General features: G+C 35.0%; 1 protein-coding gene across 2 annotated transcripts in view; it reads right to left on the reverse strand.

Annotated features, from left to right (window-relative positions):
- Window positions 1-18,468, reverse strand: part of PTPRQ (protein tyrosine phosphatase receptor type Q) — a gene marked incomplete at both ends in the record, with an annotated part of 267,149 nt that overhangs the window by 138,927 nt on the left and 109,754 nt on the right. For both annotated transcript variants that reach the window (XM_081083373.1, XM_081083372.1), the window contains 2 exons: window positions 551-711; window positions 12,779-12,899. In XM_081083373.1, the coding sequence (XP_080939499.1) occupies window positions 551-711; window positions 12,779-12,899 (282 nt within the window). The remainder of the gene's footprint in view (window positions 1-550; window positions 712-12,778; window positions 12,900-18,468) is intronic.

The following is an 18,468-nucleotide window of genomic DNA, read 5'->3' on the forward strand; positions in this document are numbered from 1 at the left end:
GTAAGGCTCAATGGGAAATCCCTCTAACACTATAGCAATATCCAAGCAGAGGAAAGACTGATTCTTAAACATAAAACACTATCTTAGTTCTGAAGCATGCCTACTGCCCTGGATTTAAAAACAACATTATAACAAGTTTCCAATATGGAATACATAATATGAAATTCTAACTTCGAATTTTTAAATCAAATAATAGAGGATAATGGTAGAGAGCTGACTTTGTGCATTTTATTTTGTCTCATTTAACAAACACATAAAATGTTTACTAAGTGTCCAGTTCTGTTCTGAGTGCATTTACAAATATAGGTTCATTAATCCTCACAGAACCTTGTGAAGTAGGTATTATATTGTTTCCATAATACAGATAGGAAATTGAGGCACAGAGAGATCAGCTAACTTTACCATTATCACACAGCTAGAAAGTGACCAAAAAGCAATTTTGCATCCAACCAATGATGAATATTAGGCTTAATAATACATATTTATAGTTAACACTTATGTTGTCTAGGTAGGATATTCTTTTACGTGGTCTACAAGGATAAGAACTCACCTCCCTCAGGTGTTCGAAAGTTAATAATATTGCTTCTTTTTTTCCCATCACCAAATCTGGTGCTAGCTGTTACATATGCGTTATATTCAACATTATAGTCCAAATCTGAAAACTCTAATGATATTTCAGTTACATTAATAGTTCTTAATGATGACCTATCCCTGAGAGAGAAAAAAAGAGATTATCTGTAGAACTGACTTTTAAATTAAATGTTATATATATATATATATATATATATATATATATATATATATATATTGAGCAGATTAGATTAAAAATGAACATGTGCACAGAAGTTTATTAATCCAGACTAATAAGATAATGATGCCACTTATCCTGAAATACTAGAAAGAGAGAACTTCAGAATTCAATAAATGAATTTATTTTGTTTTCAAATATATTCAATGTTTAATGTGTTCACATTAGAGTTTGTTTGGATTAATTTTAATGAATCTCTAGGAATACTATATGTTCAAAGTAATCACAGCATTTTTTTCATAACAATGTTTTAGTTGTTCAAATATTTGTCCTTTAAGTGTTGACAAAATCTTATTTGTAATATATATTTATCAACAAACTCATTTTTGATATACAGTGGGGCCTTGACTTATGAGTTTAATTTGTTCCGAGACCGAGCTCTTTAAGGAGCTCGTTATCTCAAATTACTCTATCAACTCAATGCAGAAAATTGGCCAAGAAACAGCTGGTATCTCAAAAAACTTGTTAGTCGGGACACTCGTAAGTCAAGGCCCCACTGTATTATACAAAAGTAATATCTACTTCATTCAAATTCGAATAAATAGTAAATATCTGAATAGTAGTATCTAAAATAGCAAATATGTACTTATTTAATTAGAACAAGACTGAAAATAATGTACATATAACATATAGGAAAAAATAGAGTTCATATCTCTCATTCAATTAAAATTTTAAAAGTATTTAAAATGTCAATCCAGAAAAAAAAATAAATACTCTTCTAGTAAGTAGTAAAACCCAGGAGAAGGGAAAAAAGTCAAAGAACAAAATATTGCTAAGTAAAAGTGTCCTACAATTATTTTATTTCTATTATATTAGTTCAGGCTCCATAGTTTTGAATTGGGTATAGATTATAATCTAAATTAAAGGATGAACCTGTATATAGAGGTGTGAAAACTGAATTTCTAAAATAAATTTAGATTTTAAGAGCAATAAAATTAATTATTAAATATCTTATGAAATATGGCCAATATCACAAAATAAATATGTATCTCTTATAATCTCATTTTTCCTTCTTTAGAAACACAAGGTATCTAAGACTTCAATGGTTGCTCTCTATGAAGATAAAATGTCCTTTCTTTACCATTTAAATATTTGAATTCTTGAACAATTAAAAGGGTTTTAGGTGAATTAAGGGAATCCACAAAGAGACATTTCAGCCATGGTGTTACCATTACAAAAGCATCAATTCACTCCGTATATAAGTATGGTTATCTGGAAAACACTGAAAACTTACTATAGTGAGAAATATATGGACTCAGAGAATGCTATTGGAGACAGGTAGGATAGGCCAGATACTCAGCAGTTGGAAACAGTTTGATCAGACGTCCTTTTTCAAAAGCAGGAGAGCTTTCTTAGACCTCACTGACACTACAGGAGAGGGTCTCCTCAAACTCAAGGCTGTGGCTATTAGTCTCACACAAATAGGCCTCTGCATAGAAACTTCACCCAAGTCTACATTCCTGTCGGCAGAACACTACAATGTACCTAATCCAACACTAATATGTGAAAATAGACATTTTGGCAAACTCTCACTACTAGTCTGGGTATTAATCTTCTTAATTTCTGCAAGTTTGACAAAAAATAAATCTATGTAATTTGCAGATCTCTGATGGTAAGTGAGGTAAAATGTCTTCTTATAATTTTATTGGTCATTTTTTAATAACTTGTTCATGCATTTTCTTTTCTTTATTTTATTTGAGTCTTTTGAATAGAAAACAATATATTTTGGAGTTAGAAATTATTGTTCTTTTAGACAGTGCTCCAAAAAAACAAAGATATATACTTCCTTCACCCTCTCTGAATTTAGAGGTGACATGCATGCAATCAATATTCAGCAAAATTCAACAGAATTTACTGAGTATCCACTTTATGTCAGGAGCTCTGTTGGACATAAATACAAGATACAGAAAGAAAAAACAGTAAATAAGTATAAAACTATTCATTAGTAACCATGTGACCTCCTTAGAGATGAGAATAATAAATCCTACACACAGCAGTGCCTAAAAGCAAAGAAAAAGAAAAAAGAATGAGCAAAAAATGAGTTGTGACTAATGAGTAGAAAAGGAAAATAAAACAATAGCCCTAAAGATGCAGTAAAGATGTTCTTTACTACAGAGCTAGTTTGTAAGAATGGAGAGTAGAATAGAAGGTTGAGTGAGGTGGGAAGAGCAAGAAGGGAAGCCTACCTGACAAAGCAGGTCTAACTCACAAATCCACAGTCACAACCAGCGTAGAAATAGAAGGAATATAAATGTCACACAACACTTAACCTCTAAAATACATAACTTTCAACATCAGCCAAAGCTCCTGATTAGTATACATTTTTAAACTGAGAAAAAACTTGAGGGGAATCTTCAGTGAAATAATTTTAATGATTTAGTTCTAGGAATTTATTACAACATTTTTAAAGCTGTTTGAAATTTGAGAAATCAAAACTATTCAAATGACTCTGAAATTATTCAGAAAAATATCCTGTATAATAAAAGCACAATATGCTAAGTGTCTGACCCAGCCGTGGGCAAACTACGGCCCGCGGGCCGGATCCGGCCCGTTCGGCTGTTCTATCCGGCCCATGGAGCCAAAAGAACGGAGGGTTCTCTTGCTCTCCCCTCCGCTCCTTCACCAGCAGCAGTGTTAACATGTATTAGTTCACACAAACACTCCATCCATGCTTTTGTTCCAGCCCTCCGGTCCAGTTTAAGAACCCATTGTGGCCCTCGAGTCAAAAAGTTTGCCCAACCCTGGTCTGACCCCTTGACCAGTCGCTATGATGTGCACGGACCACCAGGGGGCAGATGCTCTGACCGGTAGGTTAGCTTGTTGCTGGGGTCCAGCCGATCGGGACTGTGTGAGAGGGCCGGACATGCCCTGGAGCCTCCTGCAATCCTGCCCTGGCCAGCCTCCCGTCCCCTCTCCCCCTGATCACCCCAATCTATCGGGAGTGGGCGAGACAGCCCTCAATCATCCCTAATCACCAGCTAGGCCAAGGGACCCCACCCATGCACAAATTCGTGCACTGGGTCTTTAGTAAAATATAATTTTCAGGGCATAAAGGAAATTCTAAAGCATAAAAGTATTTCTTTGCTTTAGCAATTTCTTTGCTTAATTTTTATCACATCAAGACCATGCCAGGCAGCAATGCCTTGTAAAGTAATCATGAATACAAAACCCCCCTGGGAAGACTTAAAGATTTTTTCCCATTTCCCTAAGTGTGAACCTGAATGATTTTCTAGATAGGTTGGAGCCCCTATGAAAGGTCAAGGTCTTCTTTCTGAACTATATCATTTTATATTTTGTTTCCTGTGGACAATCTAATCTGATAATACATTCATTTAAATTCATTTCTATGAATTCATTTTCAAAACTTTAATCTGCTCTTATCTAAATACTAGAGGCCTGTTGTACAAATTTGTGCATGGGTGGGGTCTGGCCGGCCCGCCCCGATCAGGGCTGATCAGGCTGGGCCGGCAGAGGGGGAGAGGACCATGGGGAGGGGGGGCAGTGTTGGCCACTTGACCCCGCCCCCTGGTCAAACTCCAGGTTGAACTCCTGGTCAAGGGGAATATTTTCATATTAGCCTTTTATTATATAGGATTCTAGATAGATCCTTTTATTCACTAAATTCCACTACCCCAAAACAAAGAATTTCAATATCCAATTACTTGACTTTTTATCAAATCATTATATCCCTCATATGTTCCCACTACAAGGAAATTACTCTTCTATGTTACACTTCAGTACTTTAGTAGCTGGCTGTTAAACAGACCCAAACTAGCAAGGCATAATTAGTTGCACATTCTATAATCCTAAAGCTTTTCTAGGGTCTCAGAGAAAGTCTGAGTCAACATAGGGTATTCAATTGTTGCTACTGCTCTTATTGTCATCATTTGGTTAGCTGGTTGATTTGGCTTAATTTTGTTTTGCTTGTTTGCCTTTAGCAGAAAAAGACATATTTATAAGATTTAGAGGAAAAATCCACTGAAGAGAATGAGTTTGAAGCTAAGAATGCACTTATAAACCAGAGCCTTGGAGAAGACAAGGAATTAGGGTCCAAAAAACAGAAGGAGGAATTGTGCTTGAGTTGAAGGAGAAACATTTTCATTCCCTGAGAGTAGAAAGATTCCCTCTGGCTAAATAAGAAATTTGGATTTTATTCTGAGAGTAACGGAACGTTCTTGGGATGTTTTCTCCAGAGGTGTGAAATTTGGGTATATGGTTACATTAAATATCCCATGCAATACTAAGATTAATTTCCTGTCTCTCTATCCCTCCTCCTCCTCCTCCTCCTCCTCCTCCTCCTCCTCCTCCTCCTCCTCCTTTCTCTCTCTCTCTCTCTCTCTCTCTCTCTCTCTCTCTCTCTCTCTCTCTCCCTCCCTCCCTCCCTCTCTCCCTCCCTCCCTCCCTCTCTCTCTTTCTGTAGTTATGTAGTTTCTGGCCCACCCAACTCTTCAGCTGTATCCTTTCCCATTTCCTGCCATTACACTCAAGACACAACTACCTTGCTGTTGCCCTTGTCAAGTCTCTTGCTGTTAATTGTCTAACAAAATTATTTGAGCTCTTACATCTGGTTAGTATACCCCTGGGCTTTTCAGCTACATTGTCAACAAGTTCCCATTTTTGCTTAAGTCATTTTAGGTTGGGTCCAGTCACTAGAAACTGAAAGAATCTTTACTAATAACATCTGTCCCAAAATGGTAACTACTATCCCTCTTGAGCTCTTTTCTTTAGCTCTCCAAGACATTTTGTTCCCCAAATCAGTTATGCAAGGGAATCACAATATCCCTAGCTTTGTGCATTTCACACACACAAAAATGAAGAAATCCCTTAGATTTAGGGTTTAAACATTTAAGATCCAGACAGACAAAATAAACAACTAAAAATACTGGCCTTAAAACAAGTTCTGGAGGGAACTGTGGTAAATCACAGGGTAAATGCTCCATCTAAAGACAGCCTCCATTCAACTTCAGGTGATTTTATCACGGTGAATATGGCAGAAGTATTCTGATTTTTTTAAGAAGCAAAGAAACCTGAAGTTTTACCAGATATCTACTCATTTTTAAACGCTCCTGGATTTCTAGTCAGAATTATTAACAGTTTATGGGTCCAGCAAAGCCTGGGTGGTCAACACATAGCCTGTTTGTGCACCTTGACACTCATTAAAAATGACTAGCAAGAATTTAAAAAAATTTAATTAAAAAATTACAAAAAAGGTATAGCATGATTTTACATTATTTATGTTTATGTAAATGTGTTTTGCTCACCTACTTTGCAACTTGCCTTTTTTTGTTTACAATTATGTCTTGATATTTATCAAGTTTGATACCTATAGTTCGTTTATCCATTTTAACTGCTCTATAGTAGCCCATTCAATGAATATTCCTCATTTTTTATTAATTGACCTACTGTGGTTGGTAATTTAGATCTTGTTGTGGCCATGATGAACACTGCAATAAGCATCCAGGTATATGCATCTTTCCGCTAAGAATAAGTGATTTACGAGGGTCTATAAATACATGCGAAAGAATGAAACAGTAAAACTTGTGCACCCTTGAACAAAATGACTAGCAAAAAAAAGCAAAGACAGAGCTTTTACCATCTCACTAGAAACCTCAAGTTAAAAGATCAAGAGTACCATTTTACTCAACCACTCCCTCTATCGGTGTATCATTCATAATCCCATTTTGGCCCCAATAACCCACGTCTATAATGCTGTTTATTAACTTATTTATACAGTTCATTCATGCTGCCTCGGAGCCTTCATATTCTGTTTCCACTGAGATGTTCTCCTGACTTATGACTCTGTCTTTACCACCTTCATTCTCAAATGGGAGTAAATTCATGAAATTTGAAATGGCCCTCTTCTCATCCTGACTATTAATCTATATCATATACTCAAACCATTAGATATTTTTAAAAGGGTGAACATCTTTTAGAAAACTGGCAGAAATAGGACTAAACATACTTTTTAGCTTATGAAAAGCCATTTTCTAAGGTATGCTTTCAAGTTACAGGGCAAATTATTAGGCTAGTGACATCTGATTTAAAAAAAATGTTGCTTAGAATTGTTTGACTGCCTAACATATTGCTTAGCAAGTATCTTTAAATTATTTTACATAGTATATTTTATCTCTAATTAGTCTACAATCATTTTAGCCTTCTATATATTTTATATCTCCCCACAGAGTATAATAAACATCTGTCAGACTGATTCAGAATTGCTTTTCATAATTACTGCTAAGAAAAGTGAGAAACATTTCAATGCCAAGATCTCTACATAAGCTAGAATTTTCAGCAACACTTTTATTTCACAGTCTTTTGGCTAAACCTCATAGAGCATTCATTCAGAAGTTTTATAAACAAAGGAGAAAACTACTATTAAATTTTACTGACAATATACAGTAGAAGTAAATGGCTAAATAAATCCAAGTTGAATTCAAACATAAAGTAAATAAATAAGCTTTACATCAGTTTACTTAATTCATAGTGCATTCGAAGAATAAGCTTACTGAACTCTAATAGAAATTTATTTGTTTAATAGTAGTTGCTCTAAAAATACAAGGGTTATGTATCATTTAAAAACATAAAAGTATAATTTATCAGTATAACTGAGGAAAATACTACTTAACCATATTGCTAGATGATAGAAGTTATTACACAAAGTGAACTTTCGAAGGAAAAGTTAATTTAGAATGCAATGGATGAAAACCGATTTCTGAGAATACCATCCACAAGCCATATGTGACTCACACAGTAGTGGATATAAAATGATTGTGCATTATTCTTCATGAATTTTTTGTAAAGAAATGCTCATGACAAAGAGAGAAGTCATCCAATATAATAAATAAGAAACCTGCATTTTGTGGACATACTGAAAAGAGTAAATAACCAAAGATGTTGTTGTTGCTGTGTCTTAAAGTAATTATTAGAACAACAGTGGAAGTAGAATTATTAGAGAAATAGAAACCCTGCTAATAATAATAGCCACAATTATACGGTATTTTAAGAGAACTATACAGATAAGTAAGTGTCTGAGTCAGGATTCAAACCCATGTCTCTCTGACTAAAGACCCATGTGCACTATGTTATGATACCTGCCTCCTATTCTTCCCAATAAAACATATGACAAAAATCCTCAAAAGGCATTAGTGATTGTGAAAGAACCAAGAATTATGACTATACCTTAAACTACATAAGCTAAAGTTTCTAAAGCTTCCAATAAGTATCTTAGTGAGAAGATACTGAAAATTTAAAAATGCCTCTTTATACTTAATTATTATTAATATATATCTCAGTCTGTTACAGATAATATTCGTGAACATACTGACATGTTTTTTCCACTTTTGCTCTTTCTTTATGTGATCTTACCCTATTCAACCCGAGGCATCCTTTGTCTGGAAGAGCATCACTACTCTTATGGCAGAAAGTCAAAGAGAAAAAGTCAATATCAATTTTTAACTCTTAAAATATGCTCTTAGTTAATTCACCCATTCAAAATATGATCTCAAATATAAGCCAGGTGGCTTTCTGTTCTGAATACAGCAATGAACAAAGAAGTAAATCTTGAAACACAAAGGATCTCTCTCTCTCTATCTCTCCTCTCTCTCTCTCTCTCTCTCTCTCTCTCTCTCTCTCTCTCTCTCTCTCTCTCTCTTTCTCTCTCCCTCCCTCCCTCCTTCCCTTCCCCATTTCCTACTCCCTCCCTCTCAAGCTGTCTCTCTCCCTGTGTGTGTGTGTGTGTGTGTGTGTAGAACCCAGAAATCGACCTGAACCAATATGCTCAATTAATATTTGACAAAGGAGGCAAGAACATACAATGGAGACAAGACAGTCTCTTCAATAAATGGTGTTGGGAAAATTGGACAGATACATGCAAAAAAAAAATGAAACTAGACCACCAACTTACACCATACACAAAAATAAACTCAAAATAGATAAAGGACTTAAATGTAAGACGGGAAAACATAAAAATACTAGAGGAATCCACAGACAGTGAAATCTCAGACATATGCCAAAGAAATTTCTTCACCGATACAGCTCCTAGGGCATTGGAAACTAAAGAGAAAATAAACAAATGGGACTACATCAAAATAAAAAGCTTCTGCACAGCAAAAGAAACCATCAACAAAACAAGAAAGCCCACTGCATGGGAGAATATATTTGCCAATGTTATCACCGATAAGGCTTTAATCTCCAACATTTATAGGGAACTCATACAACTTAACAAAAGGAAGATAAACAATCCAATCAAAAAATGGGCAATGGACCTAAACAGACACTTTTCAAAAGAGGACATTGAGAAAGCCAAGAGAAATATGAAAACATGCTCAAAGTCACTAATCATCTGAGAGATGCAAATCAAAACCACAATGAGGTACCATCTCACAGTTGTCAGAATGGCTATCATCAACAAATCAACAAAGGACAAGTGCTGGAGAGGATGTAGAGAAAAAGGAACTCTCCTGCACTGCTGGTGGGAATGCAGACTGGTGCAGCCACTGTGGAAGACAGTATGGAGTTTCCTCAAAAAACTACAAATGGAACTCCCATTTGACCCAGGGATCCCACTTCTAGGAATATATCCCAAGAAATCAGAAACACCAATCAGAAAGGATATATGCATCCCTATGTTCATAGCAGCACAATTTACCATAGCTAAGATTTGGAAACAGCCTAAGTGCCCATCAACAGATGAATGGAACTGGAGAGCATTATGCTAAGTGACATAAGCCAGTCAATGAAAGAAAAATACCACGGGATCTCACTCATTTATGGATAACAAAGACCATTATAAACTGATGAACAAAAATAGATACAGAGGCAGAGCAGCATCAAACAGACTGTCAAACTACAGCAGGAAGGCTGGGGGAGTGGTAAGAGATCAACCGAAGGACTTGTATGCATGCATATAAGCATAACCAATGGACACAAGACACTGGGGCATAGGGGATGCTGGGGGAAGGTCAAGCAGGGAAAAAAAGGAGACATATGTACTACTCTTTGTAATATTTTAAGCAATAAAACAAAATTTTAAAAAATAAATAAATAAAATAAAATGAAACCAAGTTTTGTAGAGGGGAAAAATGTTTTCTACATTCTCTTTATACATATGATTTGAGACCATAGAGGTTGGTAAGTAATGATGATGTAGAGAGGAAGGAGTATATAAAAAAATAAAGTTTTTATCAATCAAGAATTTTTAAAAGCTTTGTACTATTAAAAGAGTGAGAGGGGGAAAAAAAGGCAAAGCAGTATAACTAGGGTATCCTGGGATCTTAGGGTGATGGTAGAATGATGAAAACATCCAAATAGGTTTGTGAAAGAAATCCCATTGTAAAGGACTCTCAGATAATCTTTGTCTTCTATATAGTACCATGGCCAGCAAGACCTAAGGGCTCCTCTAGTGGACATTGAAGAGCTGGGAAAGGGTGTGGAATTCACCTTCGCATCCTGCACACTGCAGATTCAGGCAGAGAAAAAAGTGCCTCTGAGGGTTGAGACAGACATGCTGAGACCCAGGGCACTAGAATAAGCCTGGGGTTGGATCAAAGACAAAACCGAAAGTAAAAACATTGAAACTAGAAGCTACCAGGGCAGGTCAGTACCTGAATGATTCCCCAGAAGCCAGCTCAGATGAATCACAGTATCACAGACTTGAAATTCCCTCACTCCACTTTCATTGGACTTCCCCTGTACCTAGAATCCATCTTAGGAAGTGAAACAGAAAAGAAATACTCATAGAAAGAGGAGAGAAAAAGCACTGTTGGGGAGGTGAACTTTAAATTATTTACCCAAAAGAAACTGAACCAAGCCCAGAGGGGTTGAGAAAAGAATGAGTTACCCTGAATCCGTGTCCTCACTGCCCACACCAACATTACAAAAAGCACAAAGAACCAGTCACAGAATCGAGGTCGTTTTATATAACATCTGAATTCATATAAACCGTACAAAATTATATAGACGTGCTATATTCTGGAAAGGTAGTATAATATAAATAAATGCCATTGCAATGCATCCTACTATCATTTTATAAAATTCAGAATTTTATAAAATAACTTAGAATTATAGCTGAATTCCTAGAATAAGTGGATCTGATGGACTGTAACAGTTCATAACCAGAGAGAAAAGAACCAGGTAGACAATACCTCACAGAATGCTATTTAACCTTGTGTGTCTGTGTGTGTGCTGCACACATGATGCTAAAAGCACCCTGATGTTTTAGTGAGACAAGCATGGTCACTGCATAGAGAAGGGACCAGGAACCCTAGCCAGAAAAATCTAGACTCTCAATTTCATTAACTTATTTCCCTTTCAGTTTGTTTTTCTTAACTCAGTAAAATTATGTCAAAATCTTGGAGTATCACACTTGATTAAAAAAATCTGGACATTATCATTGATTCATCTTTTTTTATCCCTGTAACAAATCCATCACCAAGTCCTGTCAGCTCTTCAGAACTGTAGCTCGAAGGGGCCCATTTGTCTTTTCCATGGCCAATATCATCTATTGCAAAAACTACTAAAACAGCACCCCTACCAGGTTCCTGCTACACCTTTGGCTCCCTACAATTCATTCTCTGTAAAGTATCCACAGTGCCTGAAATTCTCCAGCAACTCCCATCGTTGGTAAATGAACACTGAATCTTTACTGTGGCTTGGCTACTGACCTGTTTGCCCCCCGAGTATTACTCTCCTCTGTCTCTGTTACCCCAGAAACACTGACCTCCTTCCTTTCTTGTCTTAAAAATGGTAAGTTGTGTTTCCCCGCAGAGCCTGCCCTCCTCAGATCACAACTGAATGCCTCTTTAAAGAGGATTTTCCCAAGCACCCAAGCAATAGTACAGAAGCCCTCTTTCCCCTGACTTTGCCTCATTTGTTTGTTTGTGGGTATATAATCCAGTTATCACTTTAGATATAAACTCCCTTGAGAGTAGGGGACTCAGTATTGCTAATTGAAGGGATAAAAAATGAATGAATAAATGAATGACTATGGTGACCAGGGGAAAACAGTTAACTTCTTCCCACTGCTTCTCTTCCCACTAACGCCATTCATGTCACTCCCAATTTCACCATGACTGGGAAAAATGACTAGGAATAAGTCAATGAAGAACACAGAAGATGTAGTCCTACATAGCAGTATGTAAAGAGTTTAAAGAGAGATTAGGAAAAGAAAAATTTTAATATAGGAGAAAAAAAGTAAATTTCTTTGAAGTATTGTAGCCTCGCAATGCTGGATCTTCCAAGTCAGGAATCTAAAAGTAAGAAATGCCTATGCTCCATAAAATATTGTATAAAATGTATATTCTGAGTTCAGATATCTAAAATGCACTAGGATATATATTACATAACTGATGAATCCTTTTAAGAGCTTTAACATTGATGAAAATTAGGGTTTTTATCTATTGAGTTTTCATGAAGTAGGATAGCCATGTTGTTAATTGACATGAGACACACTATAAGATTTTAATTTTTTCATAATTAATGCATAAATAGGCAATCAGGTAAAAGTGATTAGAAAACAATAAATTCAATGCTTATATTTCAATAGAAAACTGACCTTTAGTAACAGATTTCTATAGACATATTTCTTAGTTAAATTTTAGTTAAAGTTATTATATTCAAGAAAACTTAGAAAAACAGTAATATAGAAAATAGTTGAGTAAAACTCTGGTAGAGTTTAAAATTATATACTCTTCACTTAAGTTAACAGATCAATAACTTTAAAGAGCAGAAATGCTCTTATAGTTATGCATAATGCATAATTGTTTTTGTTTTAGTTACAACAAAACTTGACTATGCTCCCACATAATATGGGAAAAACTTGTTTCTTAATAAAAGCATAATAACTAGCCTATTAATAATCAGGTTCCTAATGTATCACATTTTGAAATAAAAAAATAAACTACATTCCTATTATATTACAGATTAATACTTGTTCTCAGAACTATTTCCAAAAAAGAAAAAAAAAATTCTTACCAGACATAAACTGTGTAATAGAGGATAATTCCATTTGGCTCCAGGGGTGGTTTCCATGACAACTTCACCCTGACACCAGACAACTGTTTCACAGAGAAGTCATGGGGGGGAGAATCAGGAGCTGAAAAGTCAGAGTAAAAGATGATGCATTTTATTAAATGTATATTAAAAAGGTTAAAATGAAGGTGTACAAAATTTTTATTATAAACTTTCTGGTAAATGAATCAAGTACAGTGTTTTTCTCCATGGGCAGGAGAGACTGATGTTTACTTTCAAAATGAGATGATAAAAGAAGATTTTGCATGGTGGTGTTAGAACATCTGTTTCTGTGATTCAATGGAAAAAAACATTTCATGAGAAAAAAGAGCAAGGAGTATTTCACAGTGATTCACCTACTGCTCAAGTACATCTTGGTAAATTATCATTCACTAATAAAAAGAAACTATGTGGTGTATAAGTATAATATACAGTAAAAAAATAGGCTCCGTAGAAAATAAAAATAGATGGGGGGAAAATCCACATTTAAAAAGTGAAAGTGATAAGCATAATATTGAGAGAGCAGTTAAAATGACTGACCTCACAAATAAAAACTACAAACCTCAATTTCAGTTGTGTTAATGAAATGTAAAATAATATCAAGATCTGTTCACATAGTCTTTGAAATTGAATAGTTTACAAAGGAAACACCAATGCAGCACATAAACAGTAAAATGAAGCTTAGGGTCTACATCTCATTCTGCTATAACAGTGTGAGAAATCAAACACTTTAGCCATTCTAATTGAATAAGCACTAAAAAAATTGCTGTAAACCAGTTAGCCAAGTGTATATTTTTATTTAGATAAAACATTTAGAATGGCATTTCTCAGTTGTTGTATTACAGTATAGTAATGCTTTGGACTATTAATATGCAACTTTTACATATAAAAGGGTATAAATCACTAAAACTAATCATTGTTACAGTTTTACATGGAAAATGAACAAGTAGGAAGTGAATAGAAATTCTGGAAATTTTTTGAGATCTTCAAACAATGTTAATTTATTAATCTGTACATGTGCACATCACTCTTTCCAATAATTTGGATAAAATACTACCCGAATTATTTTTATTTTATTTTCTGAATAATCTCAGTTATAGTTGTGTAGATACATGTGTCTCTGAGTGTTCTCTCATTATTTTGGTAACAACAACGTTTAAAAAAAGGTTTATTGAGCAGAGAAAAGGTTTATGAGATGAGCTCTAAGAAATAATGATGACAGCTGTATTTGTATTTTCATTACTGGCAGGACAATAAAAATGCTATCAAACACTGATTATCACAAGAATTCACATATCATTTGGAGATGCCTGTTTCCCAAGACATGCATTACTTCTGAGAGCTCTCATTTGTCAAAACAAAAGCCTATTCTATTTTCCCTAATATCTTTGCAAAACTTAACACTTTTTATTATTCTTTACTATTCTATACTATTCTTTAATATATTTATGTGGAACATGAGTTAATTCTTGGTGTTTTATACTTAATCTTACTATATCCTTGGAAAATATATTTTTATGTAAAGCTGTATTGCTTAATAAATGTAATTAATATGCTTATCTAAACAAAAATACTGCACATCTATCATAGCACACTGCTATAATCATTTTGGCATTTGAATGAAAATTAGAAAAAGAAATGCAATATCTTTTGCATTCTACCCAGTTCATCCTGACGGAGAATATGAGAATACATGTGAAGGGTCTTCATAAGGCTCCTACACTCTGTGCCCGTCATGATCTTTCCTATCTCTCACCCTCCTTCTTTAGTCATCTTCCTTCAAGTCAAAGCTTAGACATAACTTTCTCAGCTGCACTTTCCCAGATGCCTCAGAATAGCTAGAGTCCCTCTTTTGTCCTGGTGAATAATTTTGGGAACACTTATATCAATAATTAGAATTATAAGTATTATTTGTATATACATTTATTAAATTTGTATCTCTTCTACTGAACGGAAGCTCCATGAGGGCAAGGAACTCCTAATATCCAAAAAATCAAACTTTCTCAGGACTTTATCCCTTCCCAATTTCCTTGCAGTATTTTGATAAGGGGGGTCTTCTTTACCCTTAGGAATTGTATCAATGACTAGGCCAAGGATTTGGATGGATGTTTACCTTGACGGTATTTTTAGCAAGCCAGGTATTCAGATGCATAGTCAATGCATTGAAACTATTGACTTGAGAGGTAACAAACTCTGACTGTTTGAAATATATGTTCACTACTATCCTAGGCTCTTTCATATAAGGTCTCAAATTCTTAGAACAATTTAATTAGAATAGAGATAAAGAACTGGGCAAATAAATAACAATTTTAATTCTTCCTTTCCAAGTTGGATGCCTTTTATTTCTGTTCCTTGCCTGATTGCTGTAGCTAGGACTTCCAGTACTATGTTGAATAAGAGGTGAAAGTGGGATATCCCTGTCTTGTTCCTGATCTTAAGTTTTCCCCATTGAGTATGATGCTAGTTGTGGGTTGGACATATATGGTCTTTATTATGTTGAGATATGATCCCTCTATTCTCACTTTGCTGAAAGTTTTTTATCATAAATGGGTGCTGGATTTGGTCAAATGTTTTTCTGCATCTATTCAGTGGTTCTCAACCTTCCTAATGCCGCGACCCTTTAATACAGTTCCTCATGTTGTAGTGACCCTAAATTCATTGTTACAAATTGAACATAATCAAAGCATAGTGATCAATCACAAAAACAATATGTAAATATATATGTGTTTTCTGATGGTCTTAGGCGACCCCTGTGAAAGGGTCCTTACCCACAGGTTGAGAACCGCTGATTTATATGATCATATGGTTTTTATCCTTCATTTTGTTTATGCGATGTATCACGTTAATTGGTTTGCAGATATTGCACCAACCTTGCATCCCAGGAATAAATCCCATTTGGTCATGGTGTATGATCTTTTTACCTCAATATAACGGGCTAATTCAGGCAAGGTGGTGTTCATTAAAGCTGAAAGTCCATTATATAATAAAATATGTTTTCCAAATGTGTATATTAAAAAATTGACTAGTTAGTTTGCCTGTTTTACTTAAGTAGGCACATTTGTGAATTAAAATTAAGTATGTATGAGAAGTTTAATTTCACAGAAAAGTTTTCTACATGTATTACAGTCATTTAAAATTTTTACTGAATAGGTCTAGTAAATGGGTGCATTCACCACTTTGAGTACACAAATGCACATGGCTAGGGTGTGACTTACCTCACATCAGAACATCTGCCAGCACTTGTTTAGACTGGTGCAGAAATTCACACCACAAGACAACAGAACCCATTACTATATGTAATCATGAGCTAATCGTTTGCGGAACATTATGAGCAGTAACTCTTTGATTTAAATATGTAGAATATAGTTGTAGATATATAATATTTATTTATGTTGACTAAATTACTACAGTGTGGTTTTTTTCCAACATATGGCCTATTCGCTAAAATTTCTTAAAAATAACAGAGAATTAATAACCAAAAAAACCCCAGTTAATTTAATTATGAGAAAATCTTGGTTAAAAGCTTTTTAAAATGAACAGGGTGCTAATTTTCACATATGACATATGGACAGACTATTCTGTCCATTAAATCCAAAGTCTATTAAATTGAGGTATGCAAAATCAAGGGTTTACCGCATTGCTGGATTTGTTTTGCTAATATTTTGTTAAGGATTGTTGCATCTATGTTTATCATGGACATTGGCCTATAATTTTTTCTTTGTAATGTCTTTATCTGGTTTTAGAATTAGAGTAATGCTGGCCTTATAAGATAAGCTTGGGAGTCTTCCTTTCCTCTTGAATTTTTTGAAACAGTTTGAGAAGGACAGCTGTTAGTTCTTCTTTGAAACTTAGTAAAATTCACCTGTGAAGCCATCCAGTCCAGGACTTCTGTTTGTTGGAAGTCTTTTAATTGCTGCTTCATTTTCAGTAGTTGTAATCAGTCTGTTCAGATTTTTCTGTTACTTCTTCATTCAGTTTTGGAAGTTTGTATGTTTCTACGAATTATCCATTTCTTCAAGATTGTCCAATTTATTGGCATGTAGTTGTTCATAATATTTTCTTATAATCCTTTTTATTCCTGTGGTGTCACTTGTTACTTCTCCTCTTTCATTTCTGATTTTATTTATTTGTGTCCTCTGTTTTTTTTTTTCTTGATGGGTCTGGTTAAAGGTTTATAAATCTTGTTTATCTTTTCAAAAAACCAGCTCTTGGTTTCATTGATCACCTGTATTTTTTTTAGATTCTATTTCATTTATTTCCACTCTGATATTTATTGTTCCTTCTTCTATTCACTTTGGGTTTCATGTTTTCTTCTTTTTCTAGTTCCTTTAGATGTAAGGAATGATTGTTCATTTGATACTTTTCTTATTTCTTGAGGTGGCATATAATTGTGTCCCACAGATTTGGGTTTGTTGTGTCAGAATGGCTATTATCAATAAATCAACAAACAACAAGTGTTGGCAAGTTTGTGAATAAAATAGAACCCTTGTGCACTATTGGTGGGAATGCAGACTGGCACAGCCACTATGAAAAAGAGTATAGAGGTTTCTCAAAAAAATTTAAAATGGAACTGCCTTGTGACCCAGTGATTCCACTTCTGGGGTTATATCCAAAAAAACTAAAAACACTAATTCAAAAGAATGTATGTTAAAAAACTGAAAATGGAACTCCCATTTGACCCTGTGATCCCACTTCTAGGAATATATCCCAAGAAACCAGAAACACCAATCAGAAAAGATATATGCACCCCTATGTTCATAGCAGCACAATTCACCATAGCTAAGATCTGGAAACAGCCTAAGTGTCCATCAGTAGATGAATGGATTAGAAAACTGTGGTACATCTACACGATGGAATACTATGCTGCTCTAAAAAGGAAGGAACTCTTACCATTTGCAACGGCATGGATGGAACTGGAGAGCATTATGCTAAGTGAAATAAGCCAGTCAATGAAGAAAAAATACCACATGATCTCACTCATTCATGGATAATAGAGACCATTATAAACTTTTGAACAATAATAGATACAGAGGCAGAGCTGCCTCAAACAGATTGTCAAACTGCAGCGGGAAGGCCGGGGAGGGTTGGGTGGCAGGAGGTAGGGGGGTAAGAGATCAACTAAAGGACTTGTATGCATGCGTATAAGCATAACCAATGGACATAAGACACTGGGGGATAGGGGAGGCTGGGGGACTGTCTAGGGCGGGGGGATAAAATGGACACATATGTAATACCCTTTGTAATACTTTAAGCAATAAAAAAAAAATGATAAATACAAAAAAAAAAAGAATGTATGTACCCCTATGTTCATTACAGCCTTATTTACAATAGCCACGCCATGGGAGCAACTCAAGTGACAATCAATAGATGAGTAAAATATTACTCAGCCATAAAAAAGAATGCAATCTAACAATTTGAAGCAGCATAGATTATCCTAAGTGAAATAAGTCAATCACAGAAAGGCAAATACACATGATTTCACTTTTATGTGGAACAAAAGAATATAAATTAACAAACAAAAACAGACTCATAGATATATAAAATAGACTGTTTGCCAGAGAGAAGGTGGTGGAGGACTGGATGAAAAAGGTGAAGGCATTAAAAAGTACAGATTGGGAGTCAAAAAATAGGCATGAGGGGAACCAAGATGGTGG

The sequence above is a fragment of the Myotis nattereri genome, assembly GCF_964212035.1.
Source record: "Myotis nattereri genome assembly, chromosome: 2".
NCBI classification, from domain to species: Eukaryota; Metazoa; Chordata; class Mammalia; order Chiroptera; family Vespertilionidae; genus Myotis; species Myotis nattereri.